Source organism: Podarcis erhardii (genome assembly GCF_964252035.2).
Source record: "Podarcis erhardii genome assembly, chromosome: 11".
Classification (NCBI taxonomy): Eukaryota; Metazoa; Chordata; class Lepidosauria; order Squamata; family Lacertidae; genus Podarcis; species Podarcis erhardii.
The window spans coordinates 52,347,796-52,373,220 of NC_138501.1; the positions used below are offsets into that span (position 1 = coordinate 52,347,796).

A 25,425-nucleotide genomic window follows, 5' to 3' on the forward strand; every position below is an offset into this window, starting at 1 on the left:
CATACATACATGCCCTGCCCATCTGGCTGGGTTTCTGCCCACTCTGGGCGGCTTCCAACAGAATATTAAAATACAATGATTCATCAAATATTACAAGCTTCCCTAAACAGGGCTGTCTTCAGATGTCTTCTGAAAGTCAGATAGTTCTCTATTTCCTGGACATCTGATGAGAAGGCGTTCCACAGGGCAGGTGCCACTACCAAGAAGGCCCTCTGCCTGGTTCCCAGCAACTTCACTTCTCGTAGTGAGGGAACTGCCAGAAGGCCCTCGGCGCTGGACCTCAGTGTCCGGGCAGAACGATGTGGGTGGAGACGCTCCTTCAGCAATGCTTCTGAACACCCACTCCTGGAAACTACAAGTGGGGCTCGTGCACCAATGCTCTGCACTCTGGTTTCCCAGTTGGCCACCGTGAGAACAGGATGCTGGACTAGACGGGCCATTGACTTGATCCGGCAAGCGCCTCTTACGTGCCTTGTGTTCTCGTGTTCCGTGTGCTCCCGCCTTCTTCACCCCTTACCTCTTTTCTCTCTCCCTCTCTCTCCTCCATCTTCCCCGCAGGACCAGAGGGCTGTAACCTGTTTATCTACCATCTGCCCCAGGAGTTTGGGGACGCAGAGCTGATGCAGATGTTCCTGCCATTCGGTAATGTCATCTCCTCGAAAGTGTTTGTGGATCGGGCGACAAACCAAAGTAAATGCTTTGGTGGGTAAAGATAACAAAACAATTAGATTCATCCAGGAAAGGAACTTTCTCTGAACTCCTTTTACCTTTTGGTTTTTTATTTCTTATTTTATTTTTTTGGTTTCCTTTTCCTTTTTCTTCTCATACTGCTATATTTTTTGTAACTTTACTTAGCTGATTCCCCCTCCCCCTCCTCCTCGATTTCCCTTTGTCGATCTGCCTTCTTCTTCCCCCCTTCCCCCCACCGCTGCCCCACCTCCCCTTCCCCCTTGGCTCCCTTCTCACTGTCTCATACTTTGGAACTGCATTGCCCTGCTGCAGAGAGGATCACTGACTCCAGGAACCTTTGGGGACACCATCCCAAATCCTGGTCGGGTGGAAATGGGGGAATTGCTAGGCGTTTGGGGCTGGGGCAGTGGGTGGCAAGGAGGAGGAGGAAGAGAGGAACCAGCAGAAAGACCCAGGTCAAACGAGGACAGCGGGCAGCAAAGGAAAAGCTTAGCGGACAATTCAAAGATGGAGCAGTAAGGAAAGCTAAGTGATGTGCTTGGGTACCGTTTCTCAGCTGGGTGAGCGAGACCGGGTGTCAGAAGGAGAGGGCACCTGGGGGGCAGAGAGCCTGCTCCTTTTTACCAGAGATGGAAGGGGTTGGGCTTCAGGAGCGATGAAGTGCATGTCGGAGCATGCTGATCCCAGTGTTTGGATTTCTCTGTAGGGTGTTCCCCCCATCCTCACTCCCTCCTCCCCTTTGTGCTGCTGTTAACTGTCTTGGATGCCTATGTTGTTATGTGGGGCGGTGGTTGGGAACGTCAGCTCCATCCATCCATCCACTTCCTGCCATTAGCTCACCTCCCTCAGTCCTGCCATTGTCCCCCAAAGAAATCCCTCCTCCATCACCTACCCTTCTCTTTCCGACACGGCCAAATGTCTCTCCAAAATTCGGTAGTGACGACAGCCTTCCGATGACCCTTGCGGACCCTTCCTACTCTACCATGCTAGGATTTCTCTGAGCCATGCTAGAAATGGCTGTGCTCCACAGTCCCAGGCAGCTGAAGAACAGCTGCTGGGATTCAAAGTCCTCTTGGGCTAAGTTCCTGCTTGCAGGCGTTTTCATTATAATATCGATTACATTTATATCCTGCCTTTTTTCTCCAAGGAGCTCAAGGTGATAAACATGGTTCTCACACCTGCCCATTTTATCCTCAAAACAACCCTGTGAGGTAGGCTGAGAGGCAGGAATTGGCCCAAGGAATTGACCCAGGGAGCTTTTCATGGCTGAGTGTGGATTTGAAACCTGGTCCTGGGCTTTGTTTGTTTGTTTGATGGATGGATTTGTATTCCGCCCTTCATCTGAAGATCCCCGTGCGCTTCACAGCATTAAAACACAAAACAAGAATACAAAATACACAATGAAAACTAAACTAAAAACAAACCAATACTGGGTCATTGGCCTGATCCAGGAGGCAAAGTCATGTGAAATCCTGACTGTGACCACATGATGAAAAGTAGGCTAAACCAGAATAGGGGGTGGGAGATGACAAGTCACGTGAGCCCAAAAGGGGGCTGAGATGTGGGGTGAGGATGCACAGGGACATGTTCGATAATGAGGTCGTGCAGACGTCAGGGCTGGTTCAAATTCCCAGAGGCATTTGAGGAGATAATTCGTTCTGGAGGTCCGTTCTTAACCTGAAACTGTTCTTAACCTGAGGTCCCACTTTAGCTAATGGGGCCTCCCGCTGCCACCGCAATGCGATTTCTGTTCTCATCCTGAAGCAAAGTTCTTAAACCAAGGTACTATTTCTGGGTTAGCGGAGTCTGTAACCTGAAGCGTCTGTAACCCGAGGTACCACTGTAGTAAGTGTGCCCAGACCCATTCACCCACTAGGAATGGAGGAGACGTCAGGGATGGTTCACATTTTAAAGTGAACTTACCTAATTCCCAAAACAGTGCGTGAACCGAAACACAATGACCCTTCGAAATCCGCACTCTTCCAAATTTGGTGGCGCACATCTCCACCCAAATGATGTGTGCAGAAAAATTATCTATTGTTATTTATTATTTATTGCATGTATATCCCAGGAGCCCAAGGTGGTGTAGATAGCTCACCCTCTCCCCATTTTGTCCTCACAACAACCCTGTGAGGTAGGTTAGGCTGAGAGGCAGTGGCTGGTCCCCAAGGTTACCCAGCAAGCTTAATGGCTGAGTGGCAATTTGAACCCTGGTCTCCCAGGGTATTAGTTCAGTACTGGCTCTCTAGGTTAGTGAAAATTATAATCAGCTGCATACATATATATTAATGCAAATAACACACAATGTGTTGTATTATGGTAAAACTGCATACCGATATGTTAGAGAGAGGGGGGGGGGAGAGATCGCAAACTGGGGTGAAAATGTTGAGAAAGGGACTTAAGATCTGAAAAACAAGGATCTGAGAGAAGCTAAAACATGCCGAGAATTTGTGGAGCACCGCTGTAAATCTAGGGCTGCATTGCTCCTCCACCCGCGTCCTCACAATACTAGTTTCAGCACACTTCTTGTGGTCATGTGAGGAATTGTTGAGGGAGTTGGGTATGTTACGCATGAAGAAGAGGAGACGTATCATATCGGCATATGATAGCCAACTTCAAATATCTGAAGGGAGGATCTTGGGAGATGGAGCAAGCTTGTTTCCTGCTGCTCCAGAGGCTAGGACCCAAACCAATGGATTCAAATGACAAGAAATGAGTTTCTGCCTAAATGTTAGGAAGAACCTTCTGACACTAAGAGCTGCTCAACCGCCTCAGAAGGTGGTGGACTCTCCTTCACTGGAAGTTTTTAAACAGAGCTTGGGTGGCCATCTGCCAGGGAATCTTCAGCTGTGGCTCCCATTGGGGTTCTTTCCAAACCTACCATTCTGTGATTCTAAGACTTATACCTGGCTGGCGAACACAGGGACAAGGGGCCATCTCTACTGGGAATAATTAACCATTTTCTTAAGTCTTCCTCCACCTCCCAAGGAAGCCCTCTTGATGGATTCTTGTGAGATGAAGCAAGCAATTTTCAGAAGGGATAACAGCCCACTATTGGCCACTGAGAAAGTGGACCACAAAAATATGGATTTGGTTTTGTTCTTTTTTAAAACCAATCGATTGATTGATTGTGTGCTGTGATTACTAAGACCCAACATGGGTTCCTCCAAAACAAGTCATGCTAGACAAATCCCATTTCTTTTTAGAGTTACAGATTTGGTAGATCAAGGGAATGTATGGACAAAGTATATCTTGATTTCAGTAAGAGCTGTTTGAATGGTCTTCCTCAGGAGATCGTGGACTCTCCTTCCTTAAAGGTTTTTAAGCAGAGGTTAGATGGCCATCTCTGCTGTGTTAGTTGAGATTCCTGCATTGCAGAGGGTTAGACTAGATGACCCTCAGGGACCCTTCCAACTCTACAGTTCTATGCTTCTATAATTCCGTTAATTAATTAAAAATCCCTGCCATCTAGGCAGGCTCCAAGTCCCAGCCACCGATCCCACCCACTGGCCTTTCCTTGACCTTTTGGTGAAGTTTATTCCATGCCAGGGCCTCACGCGGCATTTGGCAGCTGCGAACGGTGGGAGGAGGAAAATCTCCAGTTGGATGGGAAAGTATGAATGAAAAATAGAGGCCCATAAAACTTCTTGCCCTCCGCCCACATTCCGCGACAGCATCTAGGCAATCAGGGGAGGGAGGGAGGGAGGGAGGGAGGGTGACCGGCGGGGGGGGGGGCGTTGGAAGAGCCGCACAAGTATTAGGGCTGTGAGCCACTATTCATTTTACAAACTATAATTAATTTGATGTTTAGATTAATTTCTGATGCGCTCTCAAAGGTGCACGGAAAGCATTTTTCCTTTATTATAATGTTGATTGCTTATTGGGGAGATAAATCTAACTGTCAGTTATGTACCGACTTACCAAAACTTTCAGACCTAGCAAGCATGTCTGCGCGAGAGGAGCAGCTGCTCTGCTGTTCTGCAGTTAAAGGGACAGCCCAGCATTTTCCCAGGCAACAACAACAACAACAAAAACCCTCTGCACATGAGTTGCAAGGGTCCTCTTTGTCTTTTCTCTCTTCCTTTCAAAGGGATGTGGGTGGCATTGCAAAGGGCACATCACAGAAGAAAACTCGACTGCATATTTCAATTGATTCTCGGTCCAATCTTTGTTATTTTGTCCCCCTTTGGATAACTTTCAAAGGTGGAAGGTTGGAAGAGGAGGTGCAGCTGGGTAAATAATGTGGGGTGGAAGCAGTGTAGAAGGCCAGAGAAAAAGTGTCTGAGAATGAATGGAAAACTAGGCTGGAGGGGTGACAAACAGAAAGGAAATGGGAACCCCCACAAGGTCTGAGGGACAGTGGACCGGCCCCCTGCTGAAAAAGTTTGCTGACCCCTGCCTTATACATCCTAAGAGCACGATCAAAAAAGTTGGTCATAGCAGCCCACCTGCAGAATTACCTCTGCTTAGGAAGGAGAGGTGTTTGTTTTGCTTCCCTGGCTGCTCATGTGCAAGGATGCCTTACGAGAGTGCATTTGAAGCCTCGGTCCTATATACCTGAAGGAGCGTCTTCACCCCCATCGTTCAGCCTGAGATCCAGCGCCGAGGGCCTTCTGGCGGTTCCCTCATTGCAAGAAGTGAGGTTACAGGGAACCAGACAGAGGGCCTTCTCGGTGGTGGCACTCACCCTGTGGAACACCCTCCCTTCAGATGTGAAGGAAATAAGCAGCTATCCTATCTTTAAAATACATCTGAAGGCAGCCCTGTTCAGGGAAGTTTTTAATATTTAATGCTGTACTGTTTTTAACACTTGATTAGGAGCCGCCCAGAGTGGCTGGGGAAACTCAGCCAGATGGGCGGGGCATAAATAATAAATTTTTATTTTATTATTATAATAAAGCTGCAATCCTCTGCTCACTTACTCCAAAGTAAGCCCTGCTGGACCAAGTGGGGGGGGGCAGGCAGGGGATATTTCTGAGTAAATATACACAGGAGCTGACGGACTTGTAAGTGTCCAGAACTTCTTCAAGGCAAGGGATAGCAGTCTGTGGGCAAAATAGTTTTGGTTCTCCACCGCCCCACCCTGCAGGAGATAGAAAGTAAATCTCCATGCTATCTTGGCTGGTAGAGTTTATAAATATTCATAATTCAAGAAGTGAATACAGTGGAGAGCTCAGATAGATGGAGGGCATTTAAAGAGAGAGAGAGCAGAACCATCCATTTAATGTCTCTGGATGATGCTGGAGAGATACATGATGGCATTCCCTAAATGGTAGTCCAAGGATGACTGCTAGTCCCTAGGCCAGGAAAGAAACCCACAATAATAGCTGAAATACATTATTTATTCTGTTGTTCATACAGTTTAACTTCCCAGCTCTCCCCTCCCTGCACAGAAGAACAGTCGATTTAAGACAACGTAAGTCCAGGCGTTAACTTGCTTGTTTGCGTTAAATTCAGATTTCGTTTCCCATACAATTTTATATGAAAAGAGATGCTTACTGTAATTAGATTTTTTATATATAAAAAAATCCTATTTGAATTTAAAAGCTCCAATTTTGTTTGTTTGTTTAAAAAAAAACATCGATTTTTATCCACCCTGCCACGAGGTGATTTTTTTCCTAGACAATTATTCTGCAATTACTCTTCCTTATAAATGAACTCCTACATGGAGAAATTATGTGACGAATCAATGAAAACTAACCTTGCATTTCCACTGCTTGAATCACAATTTTTCCATAGAGAAGCTCATTTATTAGTACGAAGGAAGCATGGAAGAAATATGAAAGTTGACGGTGTGTGCGATTCAAGCCAGCCAGCCGTGTACAGGGTTAAATCCTGAGATCTCTGCAGCGATAACAAAATCAACCAGATTCTTCAACTAAAATATGTATAGTGGCTGAGGTCCAATGTATTCAATACTCCAAGTAGACCCGTTGAAATCACTGGGCAAAAGTAACTTGTCCGTTGATTGCAATGGGTCTACTGCTTTGACCCAATATATTTCCACACATTGGCTAATGTTTTCTCATTTATTCTGCCTTTTTAAGATTTTAGATTTTAAAATTATTTGGTGGGGAAAATAAGACCTGGGAAATGGAGGGACACATGATATGGAACAGAGGTAAGTCAGTAAAAGGAACTTGAAGGGTGAGTAGCATGGGCTATTGATGGCTACTAGCCATTGTGACTATCCCCAGTTGGAGGCAGCAATGATTCTGAATTCCAGCTGCTGGAAACCACTGGAAGAGAGTTGGCTGTTGTGCTCAGATCTGGCCTGCAGTTTTCCCATAATGGCAGCTGTTTGGCCAATGTGAGAACAGGATGCTGGACTAGGTGGGTCATTGGCCTGGTCCAGCAGGCTCTTATATTCTTATCAAGGGTACCTTTTTCCCGGTCTCCAACCATAGCTAGCCTTCCTCCCGTTTGAGAGAGCATTCCCCAGCGACTACTGCAGCACTTTGCCTTTGTCGCATGCAGCTTGGCTTAATCACTTGAGCCACCTACAGGCATTTGCTCTTTGGCAATACATCTGGAGCCCCTTCAGTGGCCTGAGAGCAGCTTCCCTTTGGTAGAATCCCACACCGCTAGGTAGCCGGTGCAACATGTATCGGCTGCTTAAAGGTAAAGGGTAAAGGGACGTCTGACCATAAGGTCCAGTCACAGACGACTCTGGGGTTGCGGTGCTCATCTTGCTTTATTGGCCGAGGGAGCCGACGTACAGCTTCCGGGTGATGTGGCCAGCATGACTAAGCCGCTTCTGGCGAACCAGAGCAGTGAATGGAAATGCTGTTTACCTTCCTGCTAGAGCAGTACCTATTTATCTACTTGCATTGGTGTGCTTTAGAACTGCTAGGTTGGCAGGAGCAGGAACTGAGCAACGGGAGCTCACCCCGTCACGGGGATTTGAACCGCCAACCTTCTGATCGGAAAGCCCTAGGCTCTATGGTTTAACCCACAGCACCACCTGCGTCCAAGCGGCTGCTTAGGCAGGGCTAACTATATGGGTCTTTCTGGTCCAATTGCCACTAGGCCAAATTCAGAAGGCTGTCCACTAGCTGGATGACTTGCTTGTGCTCTGCTGCAGGGATAGCCTTTGGGATGTCACTGGACTACAAAGCCCATCAGCCTCAGGCAGCAAGGGCAATGATGGAAGTTTGAGGTCCATTAAGAGTTGGAGGGCATCATATCAGCTTCCCTGGCTCGATTGCCATGGGAACAAACTGGATTCCAGTGGTAGCTCTACAGACGCAGCAATGCTGGAGGTGTCATCCTGTTATTCAGGCATAGTCATAATTGGGACTAGATGGCCTTTGGGTTCCATTTGAGAATTTCCACAACTCCTTTAAAGCATCCTTCACACACACACAAACACACTTAAGCCACAGAACTACAGGCACAAAAGCCTTGCCATGAATCCCCTCCATTTGCTACTGCACCAGAAGTGCTGCTCCTAGCAAATTCCTGCCGGGGGCGGCTTTGTAGCAGCAGCAGCAACTAAACCGGACACTCCCTTCGAATAAGAACTCCCATATTTTAGAGCTGGCAACTTTGCGGAACAAGGGAGATCAGATGCCCTGAGCTGCAACCCTTGCAAATTTCTTGATCCTTTACAGCCTTGCTAAATCATTTATTTAGCACAGCCTTTTAACATAATCCCGGAGAAAAAAAAACATAAAATAGATTTATCACAAAACCCTGTCCTCCTACCAACCATCTTCAGACTAGTACATATATTTCTCTGATTATTAATTAACGTAGGCACAGAATGAGCTAAGAGCTTTTTAACCTCTCCTTCTCTCTCTCTCTCTCTGTCATCTAAAGAAGAGTAAGGCCTTCCAAGAACTCGATTCAGGGTGTTATATTATTACTGCCATCCCCAATTCAAGGCTGATCCCATGTAATGCATTGGAAACCTATAACCAGGCTGTGAGGAGAGGGCTTCTCCATCACTGAGTATTTTATATCAACCAAAGGGTGAGGTCTGAACTCCAAAACTAGGCAGTGAAGGTGCACCATAGGGATGGGAGAATCTGACAGTTTCAGTTTCTCATAGTTTCTCGTTTCTCCAATCTTTAATTCAGTTCTCCAGATTCCAGTTTTGTATGTTTATAATTGCATTTTAGCATATTGTTCTGCTAACATACATTCTTGCATGCAATTTTGCCCAATGTACACACTTTTTGCAATACAATCCCCCACCTCCCACCCAAAATATAATGCATTGCAAAATTCGAAGAAGTGTGGATTTTGAAGGATGGCTGTGTTTCTGTCCCTACATTAAACAGTGCAGGGTTCTCCTTTAAATGTGAACAGGGCCAAACTTCTGCCCACTCCCTAATGTACACCCTCTGAGCAACGAAAGTGGGGAAAGGAAATGAAAAGAGGGACAGAGGCTAAGGAGTGCAAAACAGGAAGGTTTTGAGAAATAAGGTTTGCTGGTGCTCACAACTTTCTTCCTGGTCTCCAGCCGCCACCGCCCCTACCCCCCCACACACACCCCAAGAAACTAATACAGGGTATAGTCACTGTGGGAGGAAGGTGCTAAACACCACCTGTATAAAACTAGAAGCTCCATTTTAAAAAGTGGGAGACCCTGATCACCATCTTCCCTCATCTCACATTGCTGAGAAATATTATATCCACCCTCTAAACTGCACCAAAGTCCCATAAAGGGCACGTTATCTTGGATTGGGGAGCAGAATCGTTTTATTTTTCCACTTTCAGTGACAAAATATTGCATGTCTGGCCCACGGAAAATGGGACTTGCCTCTGGCAGAAGCATCTCCTTGAAGGAACAACTCTGGCTGCTTTTCAGACACAAGGGGGTTGGATTGGAAGATCCTTGCGGTTCCTTCCAGCTCTACAATTCTCTGACTCTATGACCAGACTAATAATAATAATAATAATAATAATAATACTAATAATAATAATAATAATAATTTTTATTCATACCCCGCCCATCTGGCTGGGTTTCCCCAGCCACTCTGGGCAGCTCCCAGCAGAATTAAAAGCACAATAGAACACCAGACATTAAAAACTTCCCTAAACAGGGCTGCCTTCAGATGTCAGATAGTTGTTTATTTCCTTGACATCTGATGGGAGGGCTGGTGCCACTACCGAGAAGGCTGTCTGCCTGGTTCCCTGTAACCTCACTTCTCACAGGGAGGGAATCGCCAGAAGGCCCTTGCAGGTGGACCTCAGTGTCTGGGCTGAACGATGGAGACACTCCTTCGGGTATACTGGGCTGAGGCCACCTAGGGCTTTAAAGGTCAGCACCAACACTTTGAATTGTGCTCAGAAATGAGCAGCCTTGTTCATGCGTTCGCAAGCAAGCATGCACACTGACTATTCCACTTGCTAGAGCGTTCTTCCTACAGTTTCAAATCCAAACGCAGGTCCTGAACATTTGCATGCACAGCCACCAACCTTTTCTGACTTCCTTAAATGGAACCTGGCTTTGTTAGCCTCGAGGCAGACGCACACCCCACCATGTTTCAGACCCCACTGCTGAGTCCCTTTGTTTTCTGGGACCCAAACCTTTCATCCCATCAGCCTTCCTCTCTCGCCTCCCCTGCAAGATCTGCTGCAGCTCAGGGTGTGTTCCTGCTGCAACGGAGACTGTTCCTGCCCTTGACTCTTGAGTTCTGATGGACAGTGACATTTGTTTATTTATTTGTAAAAAATATCTGTATACTCCTCTGTCATATAAAAAATATAAATCAATGTGGTTTACAGCAGTACAAGCATAAAATATTTTGTATTTTTATGCTGTGAACTACCCTGAGATCTATGGATGAAGGGTGGTATACTAATACTAATACTAATACTAATACTAATACTAATACTAATACTAATACTAATACTAATACTAATACTAATACTAATAATAAGCCTTGCTTTTTTCTGGGGGTACTCAAGGATACACAGTACCGTCACCTTTCCGCCCAAGATGTTAAAAGTGCCGCACTTACTGTAACTACCTCATGGTGAATAACAGCACCTTTTTTCTGTTAAACAAACAAACAAACAAACACTGATAATGAACCATACAAGAAAAACAGTGTAAAAAAGTTAACACTTAACCATTATGGAAGGCTGCATAGGTTGGGCAGAATAGAAAAGTTTTCAGCAGGCATTTAAAGGTTGGCACGGAAGGTGCCTGCTGAATCTCTAGTGGCAGAGAGTTCCACTGGACTAGGAGAACGACACTAAAGGCTCAGTTTCTTCTTCTTGTCAAATGAGCCTCACCAACTTGGGGAATGACCAGCTATGGTCTCAGAGAGGGACTCTGGACCTAAGTTGTTCAGGGCTTTGTAAATAGACACAAGGACCTTGAACCTGGCTCAGTTTCTTGTTGTCATCAAATGAGCCACACCAATCCATGCCAGTTCCTTCGCCTGGAGCCAGCTCTCCCCATGGCCTCGCTTCCCACCTCCCCTGTCAGTCGAGACTTGCCAGAGGTCAAGGCTCTGTTCATTCCATCCGCACCCTTCCTTCTCCCCGCCATGACAACAGAGCAGCCATACCCTCCTGCCTTTGGTGCCACCTGGCAGCTCTGCCATCCACCGCCCCCCTTCGCCCACACTCCATCCTCATCCTCGAAGTTGGTCTTGTGTGTGGGGTGGCCCGGCGACCCCCTCCAGCTGGTTAAACCCTGCGCCTTTGCCTTGTGTCTTGACAGGCTTTGTGAGTTTTGACAATCCTGCTAGTGCCCAAGCTGCCATCCAGGCTATGAACGGCTTCCAGATTGGCATGAAGAGGCTGAAGGTGCAGCTGAAGAGGCCAAAGGATGCTAACCGCCCCTACTGAAGCATTGTGGGAAACTCTGGATAAGCAAGGTCTAGCACAGGTAACTGCACAGGGAGGGAAGGGGCCAGGGGAACGTCACCTGTTGTCCAATAGCGTCTCTTGTGTCATGGACCCTGACCGTTCAGTCTCTGAGGGGGTCTGCCTTCTCCTCTAGGACTAGACCAGAAAGTATAAACATGAAGTGGGACTGGACGTCTTTAAGCATTGTTGTTGGTGCTGGAAAGGGAGAGACAAGATAAGTGATCTGGCATCATGCTGGACCCTCCTTTCCCGCCAATCCTGTACCCCGTTTTTGTCAAGCTTGCAAGACACAGAGGTCAACTCCCCAGTTCTTCTCCAGCACCAGCTCAGACATCTAAAAAACGAGAGTTGGAAGAGGTATTAAGAGGGGGTAGATATTTCGTGTGCATAGATGCCCATCGCCAATATGACTTCCATGGCTGTTCGCTGACAAGGAGGGTCATAGGAACATTCCACTCTGAAAGTCTCGCCCGAAAACTCCCATGAAATGAACAGGAAGTTGCGTGAAAACCTCATTGCAGTGGGATGGATGTTGTCAGTGACCTGTGAATCTCGTAGTTGGTGAACGTGTTAAAGACACAAGTTGATGTTGTGGTTTCCAAACTGAAAGGGCTGTCCAGTTTACGCATATCGCTAGTTCTGTGTTCTGAGCATGTCAAAACATTTCCATTCCTTGTACGGTTGGGGGGGGGGTGGCCAGTCTTTATAATGTGATGCCTTCTGATCAGGACAAAGGAGCTTTCGGCTTAGGACTATTCCTGTGCAGACCTCAACAAAGCTTGCAATGGGGCATTAGATGGCGGACTCTGAGTTCAAATGCCAAATGGGTGAAAAGGACCGTTTTCATGGTGAACCATGAGCAGGTGGGACAATTGCAAGTTGCTGGTCTTGAAGGTTTTGTGTGCCACTTAGGCTTCTATTTCAACTCTATACCTGCTGCCGGGGAGGGAGGTGTCCTCTGTGCTTAGAAATGTGCGCTTGTTCTACCAGTCTTGCAAAATCCTTTCCCTGGGAGGAGAGGATGGTTATGGTTACCCGAGGCCGGTAAAGGCTGGAGAAAGAAGAGTGGACCCCAAATGCATTCGTGAGGGTGGTGCAAAAAGTAGCAGAAGGCGGGCGCCTGTAGAATCGGCTAAGGGAGCTGGGCATGTTTAGCCTGGAGAAGAGGAGGTTAAGGGGTGATATGATAGCCATGTTCAAATATATAAAAGGATGTCACATAGAGGAGGGAGAAAGGTTGTTTTCTGCTGCTCCAGAGAAGCGGACACGGAGCAATGGTTCCAAACTACAAGAAAGAAGATTCCACCTAAACATTACGAAGAACTTCCTGACAGTAAGAGCTGTTCGACAGTGGAATTTGCTGCCAAGGAGTGTGGTGGAGTCTCCTTCTTTGGAGGTCTTTAAGCAGACAACCATATGTCGGGAGTGCTCTGATGGTTTTCCTGCTTGGCAGGGGGTTGGACTCGATGGCCCTTGTGGTCTCTTCCAACTCTATGATTCTATGATTCTATGATTCTATGAATCCAAGTTGGGTGGCAGTATGAGGCATGGTTAAAGAGACCATCATTCCTTCTACTGGCAAACTTGCTTGCAGAGCTGGCAGCCTCTCACCCTTTTTTGAACACCTCCCCTTGTGGAGTGTTCCCTCAGGGTCCTCTCCTTGAGAGTCCTCTGAACACCCCTGAACTCTCACCCCCTCCAAGAGCCTTTGGGAGGCAGAGGCATGAGAGGGCATCAGAGGAGGCAGGGAAGGAAAGAGGGACAGACACCAGTGTTGCCCACGGCATCCTTGACCATCCTTGAAGGCACCCCAGGGTGCCATGGCACATTGGTTGAAAACCACTGGCATACGCCATTATTAGTGGGGCAGGAGAGTTGGGGGGGATGACATCTGGCAACCAATGGGCTCCATTCGTTTCAGATAGCATATGGGTAGATGAGTGTAAAAAGCATGAGACACAATTTTCCACAGCCCTCTAGCAGCTATTTACGAGAAGTAATGTATTTAGTGTTAACTCTGGAAGTGTGTACTCGATTCTGACCAAGCTAGGCATCCTAGAGCAAAATATACATCAGGTGACAGACTCCCAGGAAAGGTGGTGGACTCTTCTTTCTTCTTCCGTGGTGGTTTTTAAGCAGAGGTTGGACGGCCACCTGTCATGGATGATTTTGTTTAGATTCCTGCATTGCTGGGGGTTGGACTAGACGGCGTCCGAAGTCCCGACTCCACAATTCTATGATACTATGATCTGTTCAGCCAACATAAGAACAGGGTGCTGGATTAGATGGGCCATTGTCCTGATACAGCAGGCTGTTCTAATAATAATAATAATAATAAATTTTTCCCCAGCCAAAGCCGAGCTCAGAGCGGCTAACAACAATAAAAGTAACACAGTTTACATAAAATCACAATCAATCAATTGAAATGCATTCTAAAATCAATTCATTCTAAAATCAATTCAGAATCAAATTAATGGCAACCATTGGGCTAGAGTTCTATGTGGATTACCGAAGGAGGGAGTCAGGCTGTGCCTTGGCCAAAGGCCTGGTGGAACAGCTCTGTCTTGCAGGCCCTGCAGAAAGATGTCAAGTTCCGCAGGGCCCTAGTCTCTTGTGACAGAGCGTTCCACCAGATCAGGGCCACGGCTGAAAAAGCCCTGGCTCTCATTGAGGCCAGCCTAACCTCAACTAAAAGTGGCTCAGGAGATCCCTGTGAAGTGCTCCAAAAGAGCCTGTCCGGAATTGGCGACTAGGCCATTGGGTAGAGATCCATAGAGACACCTCCATGTTTATCTGGAGCTCCCCTTGTGAGGAGGCTTCTCCATTCACTTCTGCAAGGAGGTGCTGGGTGTCCGCTGCCTTCTAAAGGACGTGCGTCTCCAACCTTCACTGTTAAACAAACAAGGAAGACCCATTTCATTTGGAGGAAGCTCCCCACGTGGGCCGAAGCTCCCAAGACATTGCTAGACTACGAAAGAAGAGGGAGAGCAAGAAAAGGAGCTGAGAGAGATGGAGGGAGAAAGCTCCACTCAATTAATTCTGAGTGCTTTTTCATCCCTTTGATCAAATCCCTCTTTTAGAACACAAATTGTTTTAGCCTACAGTGGTTTTAAGTCTTGTTTTCGCCACTAATGCTCTCAAAGTTGTTTTCAGGCATTAAAAAGATCACTGAGATGTGGTAGATAAGGTCACAAGCTTCAACAAACAAAGCCCCCAAGGATCCTTCGCGGGGAAGGGGGGAGAGAAGCCGCCTCCCAAAATGGCCGCCTTCTTCTCTCCCCTTCCTCTCTAATTACAGAAGCAGAGCTGGGAGGAGGGAGGTGTGAGTGTGCGGCAGGCCGGCGGGAGGACGAAGAGAGGATCATTTGAGGCAAATCTGCCAAAATCAATATATTCTATTTCAAATCCTCCCGTCAAGATGAGAAGGCAAGGATTCCTAGGCACTCAGTGTGGCTGCCAGATAGTAAGACACAGAAAATAATGAGGGAGAAATGGCCAGGCGTGTGGAGTCCTTTGGGTGACCGTTCCTCAAAACCCCGTTGACAGTAACCAATACCACTCCATGTCCTAAAACGTATGAAAGAAGAACATGGGAAACTCCCTTCTAGGTGAAGGGGGAAAGGTAGGCTGTGGCAGGGTGGAGAGTTAGGGACAGGGGCTGCTCCAACACATAGGAGTCTTCAGGGAGATGTTTGCCCAGGTCTCTGGGTCTCCGGAAAGACGCCGTTTGCTTGGGTGTAGTGGTTAAGAGCAGTAGACTTGTAATCTGGTGAACCGGGTTCGCTTCCACACTCTTCCACATGCAGCTGCTGGGTGACCTTGGGCCAGTCACACTTCTCTGAAGTCTCTCAGCCTCACTCACCTCACAGGGTGTTTGTTGTGGGGGAGGAAGGGAAAGGAGAATGTTAGCTGCTTTGAGACTCCTTCGGGTAGTGATAAAGCAGGATATCAAATCCAAACTCTTCTTCTTCTTGGGATATCCAGGGCGATTCCTTGGAATCGGTTACCTGGCCTCAGAAGGGATATGGCAGGGTTGGAAAAGGTTCAGAAAAGGGTGACGATATAGCAACTTCCCTACAATGGAAGTTTGCGGCATCTGGGACTTTTTAGTTAAGAGAGAAGCCAAGTAGAAGTTTGCAAAAATTCTCTGCCTGACAGTGAACAAGAGAAAATCTCTCTCCCTCTCTCATAATATGCTAGAACTTGTGTGCATTCGGCGTAGCTGAATGTTGGGAGATTCAGGGCAGATAAAAGAAAATGTTTCCATACACAGTACAGAGCTGGACTACCTGGGAGACTAGGGTTCGAATCCTTACTCACTGGGTGAGCTTGGGCCAGTCACTGCCTCTCAGCCGAGCCTATCTCACAGGCTTGTCGCGGGAGTTAAATGGGAAGGGGAGAGCCACGTATGCCCACTCAAGCTCTTTGGAGAAAAAGGTGGGATATAAATTCAGTATGGGACATGGATGGTGCTGTGGGTTAAACCACAGAGCCTAGGACTTGCCGATCAGAAGGTCAGCGGTTCGAATCCCCGCGACGGGGTGAGCTCCCGTTGCTTGGTCCCTGCTCCTACCAACCTAGCAGTTTGAAAGCACATCAAAGTGCAAGTAGATCAATAGGTACCACTCCGGTGGGAAGGTAAACGGTGTTTCCATGCGCTGCTCTGGTTTGCCAGAAGCGGCTTATTCATGCTGGCCACATGACCCGGATAAACTGTCTGTGGACAAATGCTGCTCCCTCGGCTAGTAAAGCGAGATGAGCGCCGCAACCCCAGAGTCGTCCACGACTGGACCTAATGGTCAGAGGTCCCTTTACCTTTACCTAAATTCAATATATATATTTATATATGAGACCGCCGGGTATAGGGCGGTATATAAATTCAATGAATAATAATATATCATAAATAGACAACCATGATCACCCCAAACCAGTTCAGGTCCCTCCCCCAAGTCCAACAGGTCCTTCACCTTTTGTCACAACTGGGCTCAAAATGAGCTTTCACCAGCTCCCAGGTCTGGTCCCAGGTCTGCTTTCTTCTGCCTGCAAGGCTGCTAAGCGGTCAAGCTGGCCGAAAAAGGCATTTGGCTGCAGCAGGATGACTGATGAACCTTCTTGAGCTGCGCTTCGCTAAGAGGAACCACAGGAGAAATGAGCTCACCCAGATTATTCCCGAAGTATCTACTAACCAGGTCCTGCATTTAACTCCTGCCTATGACTTGACTTTACTGCACCCTGCTGGAAAACGGGAAACCCAAGCTAAAAGTCTGAAGGGTCTGGAGCAAAAGGGGTGGGGACCGTAAAATGCTGCTTTTTTTATTATTATTACTATTTTAAAGTCATTTTTGTCCTTCTTTTAGTGCATCATGGGTTTCTTTCCCTGTATTTTCTAACCTGATAGCATCCTTTTAAACTGCCAGTCACTTCAGCAATAGCACAACGCAGAGTTCTCTCCCATGAACTGCAAATTTCAATTTCTAATGGATGTGAAATCCCGTTTGCTAATTATCATGGTTATACTAAGATTGGCATACAATAGCCCGCATTGATGGAAAACTGCAATAATTAATTACCGCGTTCGCTTCGAAATACAATCAGCAATTACCATGCTGAGGCAAAATTCCATTCAGCAATATTTGCTGCTTGTTCATGAGGGTGGCTTTTTGCTCCCTCTCTCTTTTTTTTCTTTTTCTTTTTAATGCAGGGCAGCTATTTGGCTACGTTGCAGTGCTGGCACCTTAATGAGCAAGGGGTAGGTTGGGGAGACAGGCTCAGCTTCTTTGCTTTGGGAGATCTGGAGCTGTGGGAGGCGATGCAATTGAACCCTGATTGCGCGCGGAACTTTGATTAAAGACACACCCTCACCCAAATAATATTACAGGAAATTACAGCTATCGTTTTGCGAAAAAACAGCAGGCGAGGTTCCCCTCTTGCGGTTCCAAGAGGGCGGTAATCCAGTCAGTGGTGTTGTTTTACCGTGGCGTAAAGACAGACATTTGTGCCCTTATTAAAGGCAGCATTTGTGTGATAAGTTCTTTGATAAGGAAGCAAAAAGGCAGGATTTGACCAGGCTGTGTTGCAGAATTCCATGTCCTCAAGCTACCGTATTTTTGCTCCATAAGACACACCTGACCATAAGATGCACCTAGTTTTTAGAGGAGGAAAACAAGAAAAAAATATTCTGAATGAAACAGTGGATGTATGATTTTTGTGGTTCATGCTGTGGCCACAGACATGTGATCCGATGGTGAATTTGGAGTGACCCAAGGCAAAAATCCTGAGGATCCATGTGGATCCATGCTTTGTAACCACATTTTTGCACCATTGCGGCCCCGGAAGACATTGGATGCTTGATTTTCTTGGTGCAGGCTGTAGCCATGGACATGCTATGTGATCTGATGGTGAATTTGGGGAGACCCAATGTAAAAATCCTGAGGATCCATGGGCTTTTACCTCCCCCTCCCAGGCAGCCTCTGCTAGCGTCCCTTATCTCTCTCCCGATCCCACCGATCAGCTGCTTCCTTTCAACATTCCCTTCCCTCTTTTTCACCTTAGTGTCTTTTCCTTAGCTGGAGCAGTTTTTGCCCCTCCTTTTCTTCTAATTTCTCTCCTCATTGCTTTAGTCTTCCTGTCTCCTCTCCTTGCAAGTTTTCTGTCTTTACCTCCCCTGTCCCAGGCAGCCTCCTTTATCTCTAGTGTCCCTTATCTCTCTCCCTGATCGGCAAACGATCAGCAGCTTTGTTTCAACATCCACTTCCCTCTTTCAAAAAAAAAAAGCATGATCTGTTTTTTGCCCCTATAAGCATGATTTGTTTTTCGCCCCTGGGCAATTCAGCTCCAGAATTGGAGACATTTCCCCTTACTTTTTAGGAAGAAAAAAGTGTGTCTTATGGAGCGAAAAATACGGTACTTCGTAGGTGTTGTTCTGCCATTCTAAACCATCACTGGAAGAGGCTGCTTAACTCTTTCCCTCCAACAGATCAAAATCCCACTTCCCAAACTGCTTTTACACCCATGGCTGAAAAGCTACTGGCAAACCAAAGCAGGGGGAATCGTCATGGAGAGGGTTGTTCTGAGCGGGGGAAAGGAGTGGTGAGGAAAGGGTTAAGCAGCCTCCCTCTCAGCCCAATCTTCCGTCACTCCTGCTTACAGCCTGTCCAAGTAAAATGTCAGCGCTTGTGCTGCTGTTGTGGTTGTTAGGGACATGTGTGAGGGTTTCAGTGCAGGGAAAATGAGCAGATTCTCTGCCAGTTGCGCCGCGGCTAAGAAGGACTTCAGCACTCAAGTCACATTATGCAGCATTGATGGTTATTTGTTCAGGTACTTATGCACCGCTTAATTCACTGTGAAGGCGCCCTCTAAGTGGTTCGCAAATATACACCAGTTTTATGTTATAAAGGTAAAGGGACCCCTGACCATTAGGTCCAGTCGCGGACAACTCTGGGGTTGCAGTGCTCATCTCGCTTTATTGGCCGAGGGAGCTGGCGTACAGCTTCCAGGTCATGTGGCCAGCAGGACTAAGCCACTTTCTGGCAAACCAGAACAGTGCACGGAAATGCCGTTTACCTTCCCGCCAGAGCAGTACCTATTTATCTACTTGTACTTTGACATGCTTTCAAACTGCTAGGTTGGCAGGAGCAGGGACCGAGCAACGGGAGCTCACCTTGTCATAGGGAATTGAACTGCTGACCTTCTGATCAGCAGGCCCAAGGCTCTGTGGTTTAACCCACAGTGCCACCCGCGTCCCTTCATGTTACAATATATATATGTGTGTGCAAATCATTAAAAATACTCAAGAAAACAATTTCATCAGAGGGGATACGTTAGCCATCTTCAAATATCTTAAGGATTGTCACATGGAAGAGGGGATGTGCTTGTTTTCTCCTGCTCTGGAGGGTAGGACTCGAACCCATGGCTTCAAGAAAGGAGATTCCAATTCAACAATTGGAAAAACTTTCTGACAGTAAGAGCTGTTTGGCAATAAAACGGGCTCCCTCGGAAGGTGGTGGACTCTTTTTCCTTGGAGGTTTATAAGCAGAGGTTCGATGACCATCTGCCATGGATTCTTTTAGCTGAGATTCCTGCATTGCAAGGGGTTAGACTAGATGACCATTGGATCCCTTCTATCTCTATGATTCTATGGTCAAAACATTAAGGATCCCCAGTCAACATGCTCAATAAAACAAACCCATTTAAACAATTATAGCAATCAAAGGAGGTAAAATGGCAATTAGAACAATTGAAGTCAGGAGATCAGGGGAATGCTAAATAGGTGTGTCTTCAAGAACGGGCAGAGTGCCAGTGCTGATGAGGTTGTGTGTAACTATGTCCTACTCAGAGTACACCAACTGAAATCAATAAACCTAAGTGAGCCATGTAGATTGATTGATTCATTCATTCATTCATTGATTGATTCATTGACTGAATATATTTTTCTCCCAAGTTGGGATTCATTCAAGGCAGTTCACAACATTCAAAAACCTTCGTTTTAAAATACAAAGTAATTAGAACCAACTAGTTTGAAACTATAAAAATACAATAAAACACATTTAGAACCAGCATTAAAATACTGATTGCCCTGATAGCACCTAATTTTCAAAGGTCTGTCTAAATAGGAAAGTATCAAGCCTGCTAGCAGAAAGATAACAAAGAGAGCCCGTCTAAACGCTCTTTCCAAAATTTGGGAGAAGCACACTCTCTCTCTCTCTCTCTCTCTCTCTCTCTCATGTCATCACCAACCATGCCTCTGAAGATGATGAGAGTGAGAGAAGGTGCTCACCTGAGGATCTTAGCACCTGGGCAGGTTTGTAAAGGGAGATGCAATCTTTCAGATAGTCTGGGCCCAAGCTATATACCCAAGTGGTACCTCTGGTACCACTCCATTCCAGAGCCCTGTTCGCGTCCAGAGCAGAACGCAACCCGCGTCTGTGCATGCGCGGGTCATGATTCGTCACTTCTGTGCATGCGCATGATGTCATTTTGAGCGTCTGCGCATGCGCAAGTGACGAAACCCGAAAGTAACGCATTCCATTACTTCTGGGTCGCCGTGGGGCATAACCCAAAAATGCTCAACCTGAAGCAATTTTAACCCACGCTATGACTGTATTATATTAGATTAGCTTCAATAGATCTACTCTGATTAGGGCTAGTATTGAATAGCACCCATGGGGGACTCTTGTATTTCAGCAGGGAGACACTTGTGTAACACTGGTACCACCAGTGTAAAGGCCCTGCAACCTTTTTAATGCTTTTTTTTGCCTTTGGGGGTCCTACGCATAAGCTGCTTGATCAGCTGTCACAGGAGAGCACTTACGATGACATCCCTGATGACAAGACATACAATGTCCTCCGAACAGCTGATTAAATGAACAACAGACCTAAGCCTCAGTCAATGCATAAAGGCACTCCGCTGAGATATGTCAATAAAAGCTCTCTCCTATACCCTTTCCTAGGGATGGCTGAATCTCTCCATGTGGGTTTCTATTTTTCCATTTTCCCCATTTCAGCACCAGTTTGTGAATGTTACCAAAAAAAACCCCGAAAAACTTTATGACTTTTTCCCTAATGAGTGTATTTAGGCTTGCAGTTTTAAGCATGGTAAGACATGATTTTTAAGGCAGAGAATTTCATCATTTTTTAAAAAAGTAGGGAATGTTGGGTGATCAATAGTGACAATTAACTTTGCCCTTGCAAAAATTGAGAATTTTTTTTTCTCCCTTGTGGGGGCGGGGGGGTCAATGACTGAAGCATTGCATGGGAAAGAGGTGGGGTGAAGTTTGAGGGTGGAAATGCTCCTTCGGAGCAGGGAGACAGACAGTGATGAAGTCATGGCATAAGACCATTTAGTTATTTCCCCCTCAATCCCAGATGGGCGAACAAGTCAAACTTTTGCATAAAATGTCACAAGGTGCAGATGAGTGAATCAGTAGGTCTGCATGTGGAACTTATCCTGCTCCTCAGCACTGTCTCTTTCCCTTGGAGTCAACCCACTGGAACCCAGGGCACACATTTGCCACCTTGTTAAATACTGGAATAGTAACCATTTGTGGTGACAAAGCAGGACATGAAAGCAATTGACTATGTCCATTGGCCATGCATCTGAAAGCCAAGAAGGGTTCCCAAGCTGGGTGAGCTTTGCTGTTTTGCCCTCTGCCTCAGAAAGGGGATAAAAATGAATTTGCTGCGCTGATTCTATTTTGTACCTGGGGTATCAACAGGAAAATGGTATTGTCGCTCCCCTTCCAGCCCCAGATGTGAATGGCACCAGGATGGGCTTTTAATGAGCACAACCTGATTACTGTCACGACCGGAGCAGAGTGAGCCCCGTTTGTTTGCGTTCCATGGAGTGGCGGGGATCTGTTCTCAATCAGAATAATCCAATTTAAAGGAATGATTCATATTAGCGAACACATCTGTCTGAGGCCAGAGCAGAACCCTGGTGTTAGTTTAATAAATGACGTTCATTAAACTCAGCTGAAAATATAATCTGGAGAGACTGATGGAGTGAGCAGAGCAAAGAATAAGCAAAAGGAGCTGGCAATTATCAGCCGTCATTTGTTCTGCCGCCACCGCAGAAGTGGGGCTTGTTTGCTGAAATCTTAATTTCGTTTGGCTGAGGTGGAATCCATCAAAAAGGTCCATACAGCAGACAAAGCCCTCGTTTCTCAAAATCTGTCAGTGCAGGGGTGGACCAGGCGTTGGGGGTGGGTGGGGGAAGCGAGGATGTTAGCAGTTTTTCCTGATCTGTCCTGTACCAGGACGAAAAATTCCCAGGTCAGGATGGATGGGAAAATGATTCTCTGGGAAGGAACAAATGAGCGAGGCTCCTCAAAGAAGCATTGCCAAATCAGATGCTGTCCTGTCTCGGAGGCAGTAGCTTTTGCCGCTGTTACTCAGTCCCTAGTTGCTTCTGGACTAGATGACTGCCATGCTATCTAAGTAGGGCTGCCAATAATAATAATAATAATAATAATAATAATAATAATAATAATAATAATTTTTATTTATATCCCACCCTCCCCAGCCAAAGCCAGGCTCAGAACGGCTAACAACAATAAAAGTAACACAGTTTACCTAAAATCACAATCAATTTCTAAAACCAATTCATTCTAAAATCAATTCAAAATCAAATTAATGGCAACCATTGGGCTAGACTTCTGTGAGGATTACCGAAGGAGGGGGTCAGACTGTGCCTTGGCCAAAGGCCTGGTGGAACAGCTCTGTCTTGCAGGCCCTGCAGAAAGATGTGAAGTCCCGCAGGGCCCTGGTCTCTTGTGACAGCGTTCCACCAGATCGGAGCCACAGCTGAAAAAGCCCTGGCTCTGGTTGAGGCCAGCCTAACCTCCCTCTGGCCCGAGATCTCCAAGATGTTTTTATTTGAAGACTGAAAGGTCCTCCGTGGGACATACCAGGAGAGGAGGTCCAATAGTTATGAAGGTCCTAGGCTGTTTAGGGCTTTAAAGGTTAAAACCAGACCTGGTTTTAACACTCTGAAGACATTCCTCTTGCAATTCTTCACGCAGCACATTGTGTTGCAATTCTTCACACAACGGGACACCATGATGAGTGCCAGAGCGGACAGAAATGCCATTTACCTTCACGCCACAGTGGTACCTGTTTGTCTACTTGTGCTGGTGTGCTTTCGAACTGCAAAGTTGGCAGAAGCTGGACCAGAGCAACGGGAGATCACGCCATTGCAGGGATTCAAACTGCCAACCTTACAATAGGCAAACCTAAGAGGCTCAGTGGTTTAGACCCCAGTGCCACCTGCTACAACCATAGTAGCAGGCGCATGAGAGAGGGCTTTTTCAGGGATGCCCCCCCCCCCAGCCACCATGAGAATTGTGTTTGCCTCCTCTCTTGATCTGGCTTTCATTTTCCAACTGGCCTTTGGCAAAGCTTAAGATTGGGGAGTTTGTAGCAGTATATTGTAGCGACCCCATGCTTGACACGAGAGGGTGAGCTGCGAATGGTTTTATATGGGTATATTATCTGCAGCTTATCCGTCCTGCATTTAAGGAGCTGGATTATGTATTGATTCTAATTGTGCAGTTTCTAATGGCACTTGTTGTTTTATTAAGCTTGCTCACACGTTACAAATGAGCATAAGAGTGTACCCTTTTTTGATTTAGGCGGCTCAGTGAATCTGTACATAGGTACACACTGTACTCTCGCTGATCATGATGTGTGAACAACTGTATGAATGTACAGCTCAACGGTTGTGTGTGCAGGCACACAGCTCATTGCATGCAATATGTGAGCACGCCCACTGTGATCTTATATGGTGAGCCGTTTGAGGATGTTGGGGGTGATGTACCTTTTTAAAATAAATAAATAAAATAGAGCCATTAGTATGGGAGCATCATTAGCAAAGTAGAGCCCTTTTAAGACAGCTGTCATTTATACCAGAGGAGCAGACAACATTGCCCTCCTAGAAATGTGAAGGAAGAAAATAGCAAGGAAAGACACTGTTGATATCCTCCATCCCTTGTCCCATGAAATGCCATAGTCTCCCACTTCTTCTGCTGGGATATTGACCCCACCACCACCACCATCCTTTTTGATTCAGGCCCCATGACATTTCTTGCAGGCCAAGCCATTGTGCCGCCTATGCCCCCCCCCCAGCCCACCAAATAGGAAAAAGGACAACATAGAATGGCTTTGGTTTGAAACAGACTATGCCTTTATTGAATACAAGACACAAGAGGTTTGGCTTAGGCATGGGGCAATTGTTTACTTCCGGCCCGCATGCCAGAAGTACCTGCATGGGTCAATCTGGCAGTGGGAGTTCCTAAGACTTACATCAAATAAAAGGAGCCTCATGGAGCTTGGTGGAGTGCGGTTGGCCCTGGGCCCCAATGGTAAAAAGGCAACTCCCACTGTACCCCTTTAAGAGGAGTTTGATATCCCGCTTTATCACTACCTGAAGGAGTCTCAAAGCGGCTCACATTCTCCTTTCCCTTCCTCCCCCACAACAAACACTCTGTGAGGTGAGTGGGGCTGAGAGACTTCAAAGAAGTGTGACTAGCCCAAGGTCACCCAGCAGCTGCATGTGGAGGAGCAGAGACGCGAACCCGGTTCCCCAGATTACGAGACTACCGCTCTTAACCACTACACCACACAGGATACCCTAGCATTGGAGGGACAGGAAGGAACTACAGTGGTACCTCAGGTTAAGTACTTAATTCTTTCCGGAGGTCCGTTCTTAACCTGAAACTGTTCTTAATCTGAAGCACCACTTTAGCTAATGGGGCCTCCTGCTGCCGCCGCGCCACCAGAGCACGATTTCTGTTCTCATCCTGAAGCAAAGTTCTTAACCCGAGGTACTATTTCTGGGTTAGCGGAGTCTGTAACCTGAAGCGTCTGTAACCCGAGGTACCACTGTACAACCTCCCCTCCATCCAAAGCTAAGATTGCCCCAACCTCGGCTCTTCATAACTGATAAGAAAAACCAGGTGAAGGGTCCAAGTGAGGGTTGTTTAAATGCCCTGGGAGCAGTCCTCCTTGAGCTGCAGCCATTGGGAGCCTTGCAGAGCACATGGCTCGCATTCTCCTCTGATCTCCCCGTCAGAGCAACCACGCCATGTGACGCCTTTGGCCGTTTCCCAGCTTCCTCTCCCAATATGTATTTTCAAAACCTCAAGTTAGCCTTAGTCTTGGTCTGTTGGATTATGATTAATGAGCTGGTCCTTGATGTGGCTGAATCTCCCACTTGGTTTTTTTGTTTTGCTTTGGTTTTGTAGAGCCTTTGTTCACCTTTCATCCCATTCCATCTCCCTCATTGGGTATATTACTTGAGGGGGTGGTTTTTAGGGATTTTTTTATGCTGGGGGGTGTTTTTAATATGTATGGGCTGACAAGAGCAGCCCTTCAAGTCCCAAGCAGACAGGCGAAAAAAGCTGAAAAGAC

At 46.7% G+C, this 25,425-nt stretch overlaps 1 protein-coding gene across 1 annotated transcript in view; it reads left to right on the forward strand.

The window, feature by feature from the left end:
• Positions 1 to 25,425, forward strand: part of LOC309352307 (CUGBP Elav-like family member 4) — a gene marked incomplete at its 5' end in the record, with an annotated part of 63,384 nt that overhangs the window by 20,348 nt on the left and 17,611 nt on the right. Inside the window, 2 exons of the mRNA XM_081880667.1 lie at positions 559 to 702; positions 11,372 to 11,539. Of these exons, the coding sequence (XP_081736793.1) occupies positions 559 to 702; positions 11,372 to 11,499 (272 nt within the window). The 3' untranslated portion in view covers positions 11,500 to 11,539. The remainder of the gene's footprint in view (positions 1 to 558; positions 703 to 11,371; positions 11,540 to 25,425) is intronic.